At 42.4% G+C, this 16134-nt stretch overlaps 1 protein-coding gene across 2 annotated transcripts in view; it reads left to right on the forward strand.

The window, feature by feature from the left end:
• FAM81A (family with sequence similarity 81 member A) overlaps positions 1 to 16134 on the forward strand; it is an 81100-nt gene that overhangs the window by 35113 nt on the left and 29853 nt on the right. For both annotated transcript variants that reach the window (XM_059372039.1, XM_059372040.1), the window contains exon 4: positions 8641 to 8759. In XM_059372039.1, the coding sequence (XP_059228022.1) occupies positions 8641 to 8759 (119 nt within the window). The remainder of the gene's footprint in view (positions 1 to 8640; positions 8760 to 16134) is intronic.

Genomic DNA, 16134 nt, shown 5'->3' on the forward strand with positions numbered 1-16134 from the left:
CTGGCTAAATATAATCTCTAAGACTTGAATGTGGAAGACCAAGTTCTAGAACACAGAGCTAAGTTAATCAATCTCTGTTGGGAGCCAGGCATTGTTAGGAGCACTGGGGCTCTAGTAGTGACTAGACAGGCAAGGCCCTGCTCTCAGGCCTGCTGCACATTCTAGTAGTAGGGTTTACAGCCAGTAAACACTAAGTAACCAAGGTAATTTCAGCCTCAGTTCGGTGCTCTGGTAAGATAATATAGAGGAGAGTGTTTGTGGGGCTCTTTCAGGAAGAGGGTGGGTTAGGCAACGTGTGAACTGAGATTTAAGTCATGGAAGGGGCCAGCCAAGCCAAGGTGGCGGGGTGGCGGGGAAGAGACACACAGGGCAGAGTACATTCCAGAGAGAGGAAGCTGCATATACCAAGGCCATAAGCAGAAAGAAACTTGGCATATTTGCTGAGCAGAAAAAGGACCATTGGGATTGGAGTGCCATGGAATGAGTGAGGCAGGTGGGTGGGGTGTGTGGGAATAGGACCAGATCTTTAGCCTTAGAAGTTATGATGGGGAGTTTGGAGTTTGGAAATGGGGAACCATTATTTAATTTTAAGCAAATGAACTTAATTCAAACACTTGGTGCTGGGGAAACATTAGTGAATGAAACAGATAAAACCCCTTGCCCTCCTGTTGCTTACAGACTGATTTGTGTTTCAAAAAGATAACTTTCTGGGACACCTGGGTGGTTCAGTCGGTTGAGCTGCTGCCTTCATCTTGGGTCATGATCCCGGGATCCTGGGATCGAGTCCCACATCGGGCTCCTTGCTCAGTGGGGAGCCTGCTATTCCCTCTGCCTCTGCCTGCCGCTCTGCCTGCTTGTGCACTCTCTCTTACTCTGACAAATAAATAAATAAATAAAAACCTTTAAAAAAAAAAGATCACTCTGGCTACTGCATGGAGAAGGGGTTATGGGGGGGGCACCTGGGTGGCTCAGTGGGCTAAAGCCTCTGCCTTCAGCTCAGGTCATGATCCCAGGGTCCTCAGATCAAGCCCCACATTGGACTCTCTGCTCAGTGGGCATGCTTCCTCCTCTCTTGCTGCCTGCCTCTTTGTCTACTTGTGATCTCTCTCTGTCAGATAAATAAATAAAATCTTTAAAAAAAAAAAAAGAAGGGTTTATGGGGAGCAAGAATGGAGGCAGGGAGATGGGTTGGGGCTGCCATGGCAGGAGAGGGCCAAGGTGTTTAGGATGAGGGGAGTCACAGTAGAGATGGGGAGAAGTGGGTGGGTTCTGGATCTGTTTTGGAGGTAGACCTGACAGGACTTCTGGTACATAGGAGGCAGAGAGACTTTGTTTAGGATGTGGCAAATTTTAGGGACCCCTCCCTTGTATGTCCACATGGAAATGCCCAGAACACAGTTTGATGTGAAGCTGGAGCTCTGTGAAGTTTTAAGTCCTGTTGTGAAGATGAAAAGGCATGTAGAGGATACTGTCTTATGAGGCCGGCCCTGTTGTAGCTGGGCCTTTTTCTGGGTGATACTGGACTTACACTTTCTTTTCCAAGTACTCACAAACCTGGGAAGAGCTGGAGGAGAAACAAGCAGAGCTGTTTCTTTCCAGGCCGTTCCTAGGCAATATTAGCTTCTTCAGGTGGGTGAGGGCTGGGGGTGGGCCTGGATCGATATCACTTTTGGGTAGACAGTGAGGTGTAGTGCGGCGGCACTCATAGGGGAGTGCCATTTCCTATTGTCTTTGCGAAGGGAGATTTTGTAAAGATAGGTCATATCTTAGAATAAATAAATGAAGACTTGGGAATCACTTTTCCCAAGTGTCTCTTTACTCTGTGAAATATTACTGTGTGGTTTTATTCTATGGGCTTATCACTCTACAGTCTGCTGTTGCCCCACTGAGCTCCCTCCCTGAAGGCAGGCCTGGGGCACAGCACATGATGGACACGCAAAAAAATAGTCTCTTGGGACACCTGAGTGGTTCATTTGGTTAAACATCTGCCTTTGGCTCAGGTCATGATCCCCCAGTCCTGGGATTGAGCCACACATCCCTCTCCTTACTCAGTAACAGGCTTGCTTCTCCCTTTCCCTCTGCCTGCTGCTCCCCCTGCTTGTGCCCTCTCTCGCTATCTCTCTCTCTCTGTCAAATAAATAAATAAAATCTTAAAAAAAATTCTCTTGAGTTGGACTGACAATAATGCAATGTTCATGATAGAGTAGGAATGTAACCTTTTTAAAGTAAATGCATCACTTTGATACATTGTTCCAAAATGACATATTAGGGAACATTACTGGCTGTAGAGAGGGTTTGTTTTTCCAAGGCTTCATCAGAGAATTCTCTGATACCTTCTGTTTTTACGTAACTTTTCAGTAACATGAATATTGCATTAAGTTTTGATGTGATTCTTTTCCATATTATTCAAAGAAAGCACTTCTAATACAATATCTTATTCATCTGCTTAGGGATTGTGAAAGTTAAATGGGCTTTTCTTATTTTTAGTATTAAAACACACACACACACACACACACACACTTTTTTGCTGGTTATAGAAACAATGTAAGGCCTTTGTGGAAAATATAAAAAAAGAGGAAGCAAACATAGTCCCCCTTTAGAGAATAGCAACACGTTAATATTCTGTTATTTTATGTATTTTATATACTGCTGGAATTGTGCTGTATATTTATTTTTATATTATTACCCTTTAATATATTTAATTTATTTTTTAAAATTTATTTAATGAATTTATAATATTACCCTTTCTTTTTGTTTGATACACATTTTCTCTTATTTTTAAACATTTCCCATGAATTTCTTGTGTAATAATATATAGATACCTTAGAAAATACTAGGTATATCTTACTAGGAAGATAGCTTTGTGTATCCATTTTTGTCAGCTTTGTTATTATTTCCTTTAAGATTAATTTCAGGAGCTGGAGTCCCTGGATCAAACATTATGAACATTGTGCATCTGTTTGGATGGATGATGTCCTAGAAAGATGTATCAGGAAGGGCCAACTGTACATTTTTAATCTTGACATACATTTTAGTATTATAAATTTAAAATATTTACTTTTTTAACAAAAGAGAAACGATATGATTTTTTAAGTCTTAATTTTCAGTTGATTTTATTAGAAGTTTAAGTTCACAGCAAGATTGAGCAGAAAGCACAGATTTTCCATAGACCCCCTGTCCCCACACTTGCAGAGTGTCCCCCATTATCAGCACACTACAATGGTGAATTATCAATCGCAGTATGACTTTTATTTTCTGTTTCTTTGTTTACTAGAAAGATCGAACCTTTTAAAACCTGTGTTAATTATTTTTAATACCGTTTTGTGGGTTGCTGTTCATTTTATTTGCTTAGTGATTTCTTGATTGAGAGACAACTCAGACGAAGTAAGATTGGTTATAGCCTTTGCCATTTTTCCTTTCAAGATTTTGTTTATTTATTTGTCAGAGATATCGAGAACACAAGTAGGCAGAGCAGCAGGCAGAGGGAGAGGGAGAAGCAGTCTCTCCGCTGAGCAGGGAGCCTGATGTGCTCGATCTCAGGACTCTGGGATCATGACCACAGCCAAAGGCAGGCCCTTAACCAACTAAGCCACCCAGGCATCCCACCTTTGTCATTTCTATGGCATCTCATGCAGCGTTCCTCCAGGGGTCTGTGGGCCTGAACTTCTGCCTTTCTGGGCCCACACCCTAGCTTTGGCTCTCTGGCAGTTGGGCCCAGGGGATTTGTGTATTTAAAAAGCCACCTGGGGATTCTTTTTTTTTTTTTTTTTTTTTTTAAGATTTTACTTATTTATTTGACAGACAGAGATCACAAGTAGGCAGAGAGGCAGGTGGGGGAGTGAGGGTAAGCAGGCTCAGTGCTGAGCAGAGAGCCCGATGTAGGGCTTGATCCCAGAACCCTGGGATCATGATCCAAGCCGAAGGCAGAGTCTTTAACCCACTGAGCCACCCAGGTGCCCTGCCACCTGGGGATTCTTATGCACCCTAAAGATGCTTAAGAACCCCTGGTCTTGAGTATTACAATAAAGGTTTGAAGCATTACATATAAAAGATACTTTATATAAACTGTAACGAATAAGTGTTACTTCCTATGAAAAGGGAACACCAGCGCCTTTTCATCAGTGGGAGAGTGTCAGAACCAGATTAGTCAGATATGAAGTTTTCTTATAAGAATGTGTTCAGATGACTAACGTTTTGTCATTCACAGGTATTGTAGCTGGTTTGCATTCTTCTTAATAGAGCTTTCTTCATTCAGAAAAAGCTGCAAACTATAGCAAATAACAGGTCTAGCAGTTCCAAATTCCTTTCAGTGAAATATTCCATATTACTGTTATTCTCATCTATACAGGCTCCAACTGGTTTCCAATAAGGAAGACACAAAGGCCTCCCATTGCTAATTTCTGCTTTTTACCAGGGAGTTTGAAAATCCAAAATGTATGTAAGTGCAGTTGTCTGCATACTTAAAAAAGAATAGTTGAGAAAAGGCAGCACAGAAACAACTTAGATATATCTGTGCCCAAGTCTCTATGTTGTGCTGTGCACACCACAAGTGTGGCTACCCACTATCCCCACGCAGTGCTATTACAGTGTCATTGACTGTATTCCCAAGGCTGTGCCTTTTTATTTTCCTGACATCCTCATTCTGTACCTGGAAGCCTGTGCCTCCCGCTCCCCTTCATCCCCGTTTGCCCATCCCCCACCCCTCCCCTGTGGCAACCATCAGTTTGGTCTTTACTTATGGGTCTATTTCTGCTTTTTATTTGTTTGTTCGCTCATGTGCTTTGTTTTTCCACTGTGAGGACACAGTGAGAAGGAAAGCACACAGCCATCTGCAAGCCAAGGAAAGGACTCCCCACCCATCCCCCCGGAACAGACCAGATTTCCCAGACTTAGAACTTCGAATAGATCTTTGTGGTTCATAGGCCACTCAGTCTGCAGCATTTTGTTCTTGTAGCCCCAGCTGACTAACACAGGACGCTTAGGAGATCTGGGTACAGCATAAAGTTTCTCCCTCGAACTTAAATTTTTACAAAGCCAGTGGATGATTACTTTCATGAATTGAATTAGTTGCCCACAAGGCATAGTAGAAGAGGTGCTGGAACATCAGAGTCAAATACAAAGGGAGAGAAACCATGAGGGGAAAGATAGAAGACCAGGGGACAGATCTAGGGCATGTGAATAATGGAGCTCCAGAAGGAGACAAAGAAACAGCTGGAGAAGAAACAATAGCTACGTAGGAGAATAATCTGAGACTACAGGTTGAAGATTTCACTGACTTCCAGGTAGAATTGAAATTAAAAAAAAAAAAAAATCCACAATTAGCTACATCCTGGTAAAACTGAACTCCAAAATAGAAGAACAAAATCTTACAAGCTTCTGAGTATAAGGAGCTGAGAAATGTACAGAGGAGAAAGCACCCGACTGGTCAGCCTCTGAGTTCACTGGGAGGAAAGGCCTTGAAGTCCAGAATTCCATACCCTTTCAATGGATTCCCACCCTCCAGGGTGAGAGAAGGAAGGTTGTCAGCTTGGCAGGAATTCAGTCTTCCTCCAAACGCCTGATCTGAGGAAAGTGTTAGGGCGTCTACACAGAGACCCTAAGGTAGGAGAAAATGAAAAGAAGCACAAAGGTCGTCAGTGATCCACAAGACCTGTCGTATTTCATGTAAATGGATATTGAAGGAAGCCTGGGACTGGGTAACAGAAGCACTGAAAGAAAGAGAAAAAATTGTTGAAATAGAAGCGACATTTTACAAGGAAGATTCTAATTATAACCCAACTAGAAGTCCCGAGTGATTTTAGCAAAGCTGAGTTGGGGAAGAAAAGTAAAATCCTTCCCAATAAGCCATCTGGGTTGGAGGGTGAAGGAGGGTGGGCGTGAGGTGTGCTGAGAGTCTCAGGCGGAGGAGAGGGGAGCGGCGCAGGAGCAGAGCCTGGGGTGGACACGTGTGGTTATGGACGTGGGGAAGGGAAGGGAGCCACTCGTGGAATAGCAATGGCCACGAACATTCCCCAGTTCACAGGGGGAGGGAGGACGATGAATGGTAACCTGATTAAGCTGGTCAAAATAAAGAAAAGGAGTGAGGAAGCAACAAGAAGCAACATAATTTGTCTATATAAAGTGAGATGAAATGTTGAAGGAAAACACAAGCCAAGGGCAGTGTCATGATTGACAGCAGTCTGTGGAGCCAGAGTCCCCAGTTCAAATCCCAGTTCAGATCCTTACTGTCGGTGGCTTTGGGCAAGCTACTTAATATCTTAGAGATTTCACCTCCTGTGAAATGGGGGTAATAATGGTACCTACTTCAGGGGGTACTATGTGAGGATTAAATGGGTGAACATACCTACAGCGTGCAGAATAGTGCCCGGCGTACAGTTAGACCAAGCAGGTGTTTGCCCTATTATTTACACAGCGTCGTTGCAATGTTAATATTAGGCGAGAAGAAACAGCACTACATCAGAAGAGAAGGTGATCATGTAATGGTTAGGCCACTTTGATCACAAATCTGAATGTGCCAAATAAGATGGCAGCTAAAGACATGAAATGAAAAGTGTTAAAAATGTAAGGAGAACTTGATGAAAATATTTTACAAGGGGAGAATTCATAAACCGTCTTTCACAGATGGAGAGATCTACCAAAAATAAATAAAATCTAGAGAGAGTGAGTAGTGGAATCAGCAAACTCAGTCTAACAGACAATATTGAACCGTTTGTTCCTTCAGTTTTTTTGCGTGCAACATTTAATAACATGTGCCACAAAGCAAATTCTAATATATTAAAAAATTAAATATATCACAGACCATATTTTTGATCCTCAGCCAGTAATGTAGAAATAAGTGAGAAAAATGACCAACAGACTTAACTGCTTGACAATGAAAAAATACAACTCCAATCCTTAGATACCTCAATATCTTCAGATCAAAGAGGAATTCAGAGCTGAAAACTGAAAGAAGGAAAGCACTTCACAACCAACCCAAGGAAACAGCAAATACTGTTCTAAGTCAAGTCTTCATTCTGAGGAAAAAGACATCATCTAAATAAGGGAACTCAATGCTCATCTTGGGAAATTTCTAGAAGAGCGAGTAGACCCAAAAGGAAGCAAGAAGAATGTAAAAATATGAAGCTGACATTAGTCAAGTAGATGAACATGATTAAATGGTTGAAAGGGAAGAGATACAAGAAATCAAGAGCTTCTTTGCAAAGGGGAAGGAAGGTGGTGGCGGTGAGGGCGGCGTGAGGGGCGGAATAAAAGTGGAGAAGGGGAGACAGGAAGGAAGGCATGCATGAAAGAACAAGGAAACAGAAGAAATGTCGGATGTAACCTGTGCGTCTGTCCGTCTGTCTGTCTGTCATGCTTCAGCCCAATCTCTTTCCTATTCTGGGCGGGCAGCAAGGCAGCCTGTGTTACAGTGTGGGTTCTGAAGCCGGGTTGCTGGGTCAGTGCTGGCTGGTCACTTGCCTTCCGTGGGACTTTGTAGCAGAGCAGCTGCTTGTACCTCGGTCCTGGCCTGTCACATGGGGCTCCCGAGAGCATGGATTTGCTTTGGCACATGGCACTGTGCAGGGCAGCACCAGGCTCCTCTTTCTGGTCCATGCTCAGTAAACAACAGGGTGACCTCCCCATCTGCATTGCCACCACTCCTTAGAGGCATTCCCAGCATGGATGTCCCACGAGGCTGTGCCTCCACTGGGCCACCGGGTCTTCAAGCAGCTCTCCTTTCATTTAATGCTTATCTAAGAGACACCATTCTCCCTTTGCAGCACCAGTACTGTTCTCAGATAAGTACTAGAAGGAGATAAGCATTTGCTGTCTTTGGGGCATGCTGGGCATTGCAAGTGCTTCCTATGCATTAGCTCATGTAACGTTCACCGTGCTCTGAAGAGTACAATCACCATTACTATGAACCAATGAGGAAAAGGAAGCTAGAACTTCGCACACTTCCCCAGGATCGCCACACAGCGAGAGCAGCTGAATTTGGACCTTTTGGTCTGACAACCCCTGCCCATCCCTGTCTCTGCTTGCTCTTCATTTATTGCTTCTTGGTAGATTAGGGAGTGTTCACTTAAAGCAATGACTATTGAAATACAGCCTGGGGTGGTAGAAACAGCTCTGAACTATAGAGCAAATGTCCAGGGTCTGACTAAGCTTTGCCCCATCCTGCAGCAGCAGGGGGGAGTTGGGGGGTGGTGGGCTCCACCAAGTCACCTGACATCCAAGTCTCAGGTTTTTTGTTTTTGTTTTTTTTAAAGATGTTATTTATTTCTTTGAGAGAGCAAGAGAGCATAAGCAAAAGGAGTGGCTGAAGGAGGGGGAGGTGCAGCAGGGAGCCTGATGCGGGGCTCAATTCCAGGACTCTGGGATCATGACTCCAGCCGAAGGTAGACGCTTAACCAACTGAGCCACCCAGGTGCCCCAAGTCTCAGGGTTTTTAGTAGCAGATGAAGGGACTGGGTCTGTGTGAGAGCTCTGAGGTCTCTCTCAGCCCCTGGTTCTCTGTACACACATATATCCCGTGGCTGTTAAAAAGAAGCCTCTTATGAATGAAGTTAAATGGTCTTATTTTTGCCAAAAATAGAAAATGCTTTTGTGGCAACACGTACATCTCAGACAACCTTCTTGGTGGTTTTTTGTGTCGCTCAGGTACTGCAGGAGCAGATCCGGGCCCGGGACAACATCAGCTACGGAACGAATTCCGCCTTAAAGACCTTGGAGATGCGTCAGCTCTCAGGTTTGGGAGACCTGCGGGGAAGAGTGGCAAGGTAGGTGATCAGGTGTGTGGGACTCTGTCTGTCAAAAGCTGTCTTACGTCAGCTCCATTTCACAAAGTATATATTCACAAAGCCCCGGAGCAAATTCTTCGCATTCTTCTAGTACTGCCCCTCCTTTGCCAGTATAATCTCAGGTAGAGCTTACACCTGATTATGAGCATGCCATGATTTCTTATGTTGCTGCAATTGGAGTTGTGTTTGGGGAAGGAAATGATGGGAGAGCACAGCCGACCTGTGTAATTTGGCCTTCGAAATATTATATTTATTGACTTCAATAAGACAAAGTTGAGACTTCTATTTTGTGTGTCTCTTAAAATTTTAATTTTCCTTGTAATTTATTTTTATTTTATTTTCTGAAAATATTGGTCTGCCACAGATTAGAAATTTAGAAAAAGAGATCTTTGACCTCAGATAGTATGCAAGAGGCTGTTCCACAACTGAAAGCGTGCTCTGTGGACCAGCAGCCCTGGAGTCACCCGAGAACTTGTTGGAAATGCAGGATCTCGAAAATATTCATGGGCCTCTTCTGCCCTCTGCTGCTGTTAAGCATCAAGTACAAGTCTACACGGGAGCTGAGGAGCCAATCAGCATTTCAAATCAGGCTGAGGTGAAAATGCAGGTGGTCTGTAAAGGGTTGGATGGAAAAAAGATCAGGACCCATAAGATCCAAAGCCTGTATGGAGTAGAGGAGGCGGTGTCAGGGGTATTCGTGCAGACAGCATGTGAAGAACCTTGAATGTGGGGCGTGTGTGTCTGGGTCTGGTGGGTGAACATCAGTCTCATAGCATAGAACTGTGAATTGGATGTAGGCCTAGTTGTGTGGTTTTCTATTCTCATTTGAGTCAGCTCCAGTCTAATTAGCATGGCCCTTGGTGATGAACCCCACTGACCTCCTTATCTCTCTTAAGATACCTTTCAGCAGTACCTTTCAGCAGTGATCTGCTATTTGTTATTTCCTGACTGGGCCATGCTCTCCTATCTGTGTATCTTTGCACATGCTGTTCTTGCACTCAGCATACCTTTCCCCTCTTTTTTCTAATGTCTAGTCAGCCTTTAAAGTTCAGCTCAAATATCACCTCCTTCAGGAAGTCTTCCGTGATTGCCCACTCTCCTGAGCTCCCCTAGCATTTTGTTCTATTGAATCTCTCTGTTTTCTTTACCGTCTTGGGGCGAGTACCACATCTTTTATTTTTGTAATGTGTATGCATAGAGCAGTCTCTGGAAAACAGTAGATAATTAATATTTGTTTGGATGAATCAGTAATCTAGAAAACCCCTGTAATAGGACTGAAAAACTTGAATCCTTTGTGTGGAAATTGGCTTAAAAGCAACCCCGTTCTGCAACACCTCCCAGAAGAGTGAGGAGTTAGAAGGGCTTCAGAGCTACAAAGCAGAGCAGGGATTTCTGGAAAACTCTTGAGGACCTGTGTGTGCACTTTAGCTGCAGATGAAGATTAAGTGGAGCAACATATGGACGAGGCCTAGCACAGGGCGTGGCGTGGAGTGAACACATAACCTGCGGGAGCACTTATTATCACAAGGGCAGCAGCCATGAAAATAGACTCATGAAGCTGGTTCCAATTAAAAAATCAAGAGATGACCTTGAAATATTTTCAGGAATTTTACATTCTTCCTATGCAGTTTCTTACTAACTTCTCTACCCAGCAGGTTCCTTCTCTGTAATAAATACTTTATTTACTCTGAAACAATCATGAACATTTGTTATGAAAACCCCCTATTTTTCCTTTTTCTGTGGTTCTACTAGTCTTTCCCCTGGAATGCTAATGAGACTGTTTGTTGAAATCAGCTTCTGAGAAAGAAATTTGTTGGCGAAGTTTTGGCTTTCTTGCATTGAATTGGAAGAGTATAACTTTTTTTTTTTTTAAAGATTTATTTATTTATTTGACAGAGAGAGATTACAAGTAGGCAGAGAGGCAGGCAGAGAGAGAGAGGAGGAAGCAGGCTCCCTGCTGAGCAGAGAGCCCTATGCGGGACTCGATCCCAGGACCCTGAGATCATGACCTGAGCCAAAGGCAGAGGCTTAACCCACTGAGCCACCCAGGTGCCCCCCCCCTTTTTTTTTAAGATTTTTTTTGTTTATTTACTTGAGACAGAGAGTGAGAGAGCACAAGCAGTTTGGGGGGTGGGTGGTGGCAGAGGGAAAGGGAGAGGCATGTTCCCTGCAAGCAGGGAGCCCAATGCGGGACTTGATTCCAGGACCCTGGGGCCATGACCGAGCCAAAGGTGAAGTCTTAACTGACTGAACCACCCGGGCGCCCCTAAACTTTTTCTTTTTAAGATTTATTTATTCATTTGAGAGAGAGAGAAAGTGAGAGAAAGCACGGGTGAGCAAGGGGAGGGGAAGAGGGAGAGGGAGAGAGAATCTTAAGCAGACTCCGTGCTAAGTGCAGAGCCCCATGTAGGGCTCGGCACAGGGCTTTATCTCACGATTCTGAGAGCAGGACCAGAGCCAAAGCCAAGAGTCGGATGCTCAACTGACTCTCCCACCCAGATGCCTCAGGGATATGAACTTTTTAAGTGGTCGTCTTCAATTACTAGTCTGCTATCTTGTTTCAGGTTTTATTTTCCAGTGTTTGTGGATCCATGGGTGATGCCACACCATGATAGGAAGGAGGACCTGCAGCTTCCCCCATGCTTCTGTGTGGAGGGGAGAGACACCCTTACCCCACTAAGAGTGGAACCCTCTGAACAGGACTTTCTCAGAGGGTTTCCCGTTCCCTCCTGAAGTGGAACTAAGGGAGTTCAGCATTCACATTCCCACTGGAGCAGCTGGTCTGTTACTTGGCCTGCTGAATCATTTTTTCTAGTGCTCAGTGGCCACTTCCACTTTCCCCTACAAGGTCTGTTTTCCTGGCATCAGAGCCTTAGAGGAGAAGTGGCTGCACACAGAGGCAGATACCCAAGTTCCCTCAAGGTAAGCAAGTCCAGGTGCACAGGAAAAAATAAATTGGACATCATCAGATTAAAAATCTTAGGCTCTTATAAATAATGCTGCCACCAACATTCATATACAAGTTTCTGTGTGGCCATATGTTTTCATTTCTTTTGGATATATATACCTAAGAGTGTAATTGTTGTATAATGTGGTGACTCTATATTTAACCTTTTTAAAAAAGATTTTATTTATTTATTTGAGAAAGAGATGAGAGAGGGCACAAGTTGGGGGGTGGGGAGGATGGAGAAGAAGACTCCCCACCCAGCAGAGAGCCTGACATGGTGCTCGATCCCAGGACCCAGGTATCATGACCTGAGCCGAAGGCAGACCATCTGCTGAGCCACGCAGGTGCACCTGTATTTAACTTTTTGAGGAACAGAACAGTCAGACTGTTTTCCAAAATTGGCTGCACCGTTTTATGGTGTCAGCAGCCCTATGTGGGGGCTCTGATCTCTCCGCTTCCTCACCAACACTTGTCTGTCTCTGATTAGAGCCAACCTCATGGGTGGGAATGTGGTTTTGATTTGCATTTCCCTAGTGACTAATGGTGCTGAACATCATTCAGCATGTTTATTGGTCATTTGCAAGTCTTCCTTGGAGAATTGTTTTTGGAAGATCCTTTGCCCATTTTTAAGTGGATTAATTGTCTTCTTATTATTGAGCAGTAGAAGTTCTTTATTCTAGATTCAGTTCCCTTACCAGATATCTGAGCTGAAGAAGTTTTACCCCTTTCCGAGGGCTTTCTTTTCACTTTCTTGATTGGGTCCATTTGGTCCTTTAAAAAAATTACTTCTGTCTCTTTGTTGATACTCTTTATTTGATGAGACATTATCATTATAGCTCCCTTTACTTCTTAAAGCATGTTTTCTCTATTTCTTTGATCATCCTGCATTTATTATGGCTGCCTTGAAGTCTGTGTCTATTAAATCTGACACCTGTTTCCTCTCACTGGCAGTTTCTTTTCCTGCTTTTATCCTGTGTTTAGTTCACATTTTCTGGTGTTTTTGTGTGTCTCATAACTTTTTATTGAAGACTGGACTTTTTAGGTATTCTAGCACAGCAATCCTGAATACTGACAGCCCTTACCCCCATTTGCTTTTGTTGTTGTTGATTTGTTTAGTGACTTGGCTGGGTTATTCTAGTGATGTCTGTTTCCCCTGGAATATGAAGGGTCTGGTGCTCAGTCACCTTGTGAGGACAGTGGTTTTAGCAAGACTCTCTTTGACTCTTTCCCTGATCGGTCGATTATTTATTTATTTATTTTCTTCCCCACCCCCCCCACCCCCCCGATCTTTTATTAAGCTGGTGGCCTCTGCAGATATCACACCTAGATCTTAGGCTCCATTAATTGCTGGTAAATTGTTCTACTGTTTGTTTGTGTTTAAAGATTTCCTTATTTATCTTCTTACTGAGGTGGGGGAGAGAGAACGAGCAGAAGGGGCACAGGTAGAGGGAGAGAGACTCTTAAGCAGACTCGACGCTGAGTGTGGAGCCTGATTCAGGACTTGGTCTCACAACCCTGATCATGACCTGAGCTGAAACCAAGAGTCGGACACTTAACCGACTGTGCCACCCAGGTGCTTCTCTACTGTTTTTGACGATGCCCTGTGATAGAAATTGCTCTGTGCTCTGATTCAATTAAATTATTGCCTGCCTTTAAGGGCTTAGCTGTGTGTGTGTGTGTGTGTGTATATATATATATATGAATTATTATATATATAGGTAATTATAATATGGAATGTGAACAACTTAATGTTTTAAATGTCACTGCCTTTGGTGCACTATGCCACCATGTCACAAACTATAAGAAACATTCTGCTTAAGCACGTTGCCTGGTCAGTCTGTTGCTAGACCTCTAGGACTCTTGGGCTTCTGACCATGTCCCCATCATTGATCTGATTACCAGATGAAAAGTTACTCTGCCACACAATGGCCACAATTGAGAACTGCACCTGGGAGACAGCTACATCTAAAGACCTGAAAAGGGAAATTTTGTAATGACTACATTATTGGCTCATCTATAATATAAACTTGGGATAAAATAGGGCAAGGGCAACTCTTCAGTTTCATTGTGAATTCTTGTTTAACAAAAGCTGCTGAGGCATGCACACAGTTATATTTAGAACCCTGAGGCTGTTTTTTATGAGTGTTTTTTGGGAAAAGACAGAAATTATGCTTTTAATTCAATATCAGCCAAGATAACTATATAGTTTCCCCCTTTTGTAGCATTTATCTATTTATTTATTTTGAAATAATTTGAAACCTACAGAAAATTTGCAAGATTCACAAGTGTTAACATTTTGTTTCATTTACTCTATTATTCTTTCATATGTAAGTTTTTTCCCTGAAATATTTGAGAGCAAGGATAACTTTGTTTTTAACCTAAGAAAACCAGAGTTGATTCCATTGTGCGTGTTTTCTGTTGGCAGGCTTTGGTATCATACCCTGCATACTCCCCCCACGATCGGTTTTGTCCCCTTACTTATAAAAGTATAGAAGCGACAGGGCGCCTGGGTGGCTCAGTGGGTTAAGCCTCTGCCTTCAGATCAGGTCATGAGCCCAGGGTCCTAGGATCGAGCCCCGTATCAGGTTCTCTGCTCAACAGGGAGCCTGCTTCCCCCTCTCTCTCTGCCTGCCTCTCTGCCTACTTGTGATCTCTGTCTGTCAAATAAATAAATAAAATCTTAAAAAAAAAAGTGAAATGTGCTGGTAATAAACAGTCAGAAACACTATGAAATATATAACATAAAAATGAAAGCTCACTCGCCCTTTTCTCTGTTGTACTCCTTACAGGTAACTAATGTTAGCAGCTTGCTGTCTGTCCTTTCAGACTTTTCTCATACATAGTTACAAGATAATAACTTATCATCATAGTAGTATGATTTGCGCATAACAATTACTTAACAGTGTGATTTTAATTTTACAAAGTGATATATTATGATGATGATGCAACTTCTGTGCTCCTATATAGCAATATATTGTGGGCTTTCTTCCAGTATACACATAGATCTAACATACTGCTTCCTTGGATATGGCGTGTTGTGCTACATGGGGGTACCATAATTTAATCTATGTAACTACTGCTTGGTGTTAATAGAAATTTATGTTGTAGTATTTGTGTTTCCAAGTGAGAAATAGTATTGAAGCCAAGCTATAGCTCGTGAAAATTAGTGAGCCATGAGCATCAGGATAATTTCAAGGCCTTTCTAAATAACTTTTCAAACTTAGTCTGTCCCTCGAACAGCTCTGCAGAGATAATAAAACTGGTCTGATGTAGCAATACCTGACAGTTTCTAACCAGAAAGCTGTTTCTGGATTGGAAAATAAAGCCTTTCTATAATATCTTTCTTTATTTCGTGGTATGTTTAAACCTCGGATAACCCCAAATAAGATTTAAATAATACATGATAAAAAATTAAGAACTCAAAAAAAAAAAAAAGAACTATATTAGGTATTGTTTTTAATCATCATTTGTGAAATGGAGATGATTTGTGAAGATGAAATGAAGTAGTATGTATCAAGGATCTTGCACAGTTTGTGGTTTATAGTAAATATCTTTATGTTCATTCATTCAGTAATATTTATTGAGCCTCTCCTACATGCAAAGCAATGTACTGGGCACTAGGGTTTTTGTGATGAAAAGGGCAGATATTGTCCCTCTTGCTTGCAGTTTATATTCTGTCTAGTAGGGGAGGCAGACATCAAACTTACTGTAAAACAATTATTTAATTTTACTTATGATTTGAATAATTTATTTTTAGTTATTTGGAGTTTTCTATAGAAATGTCATCTATAAATAATGACAATTTTATTTTTTGTTTTTTTATCCTTGTATCCTTCGTTTCTTTTTCCTGTCATTTTGCAATGGCTAAACCCTCCAACACAGTGTTAAGTTGTGATTGGGGGCATTTTCCTCTGGGTTTTTACTTTAATGGAATTCTTCTATGTTTCTCCATTTGGAATGGTAATTGCTCTAGTTTTTTGTTCTTTTAAGTTTTAAAGTTTACTTATTTATTTTAAAGAGAGAGAGAATGCACAAGCAGTCGGGAGGGGCAGAGGGAGAGAGGGAATCCCATGCAGGCTCCATGCTTAGGCTTAATAATGCTCCACACTGAGTGTGGAGCCTGACCTGGGGCTGGATCCCAGGATCCTGAGATCAGGAATCAAGCTGAAACCAAGAGTTGCTCACTCGACTGACTGAGCCAGCCAGGTACCCTTGCTCTAGTATTATTTTTTTTTGTCTTTTTCCTTAAACATAGATTTATCAGATTAAGTTTTTCTACATGCCTAATTCATTAAGAATCTATGAATTTGTATTGGGTTTTCTCAAGTGTTTTTTGCATCTGTCCAAGTCAGATATTCTTCTCTTTCAATCTGTCAATGTGTACTTAAGGTGGGAAGATATATTAAT

The sequence above is a fragment of the Mustela nigripes genome, chromosome 13, assembly GCF_022355385.1.
Source record: "Mustela nigripes isolate SB6536 chromosome 13, MUSNIG.SB6536, whole genome shotgun sequence".
Classification (NCBI taxonomy): Eukaryota; Metazoa; Chordata; class Mammalia; order Carnivora; family Mustelidae; genus Mustela; species Mustela nigripes.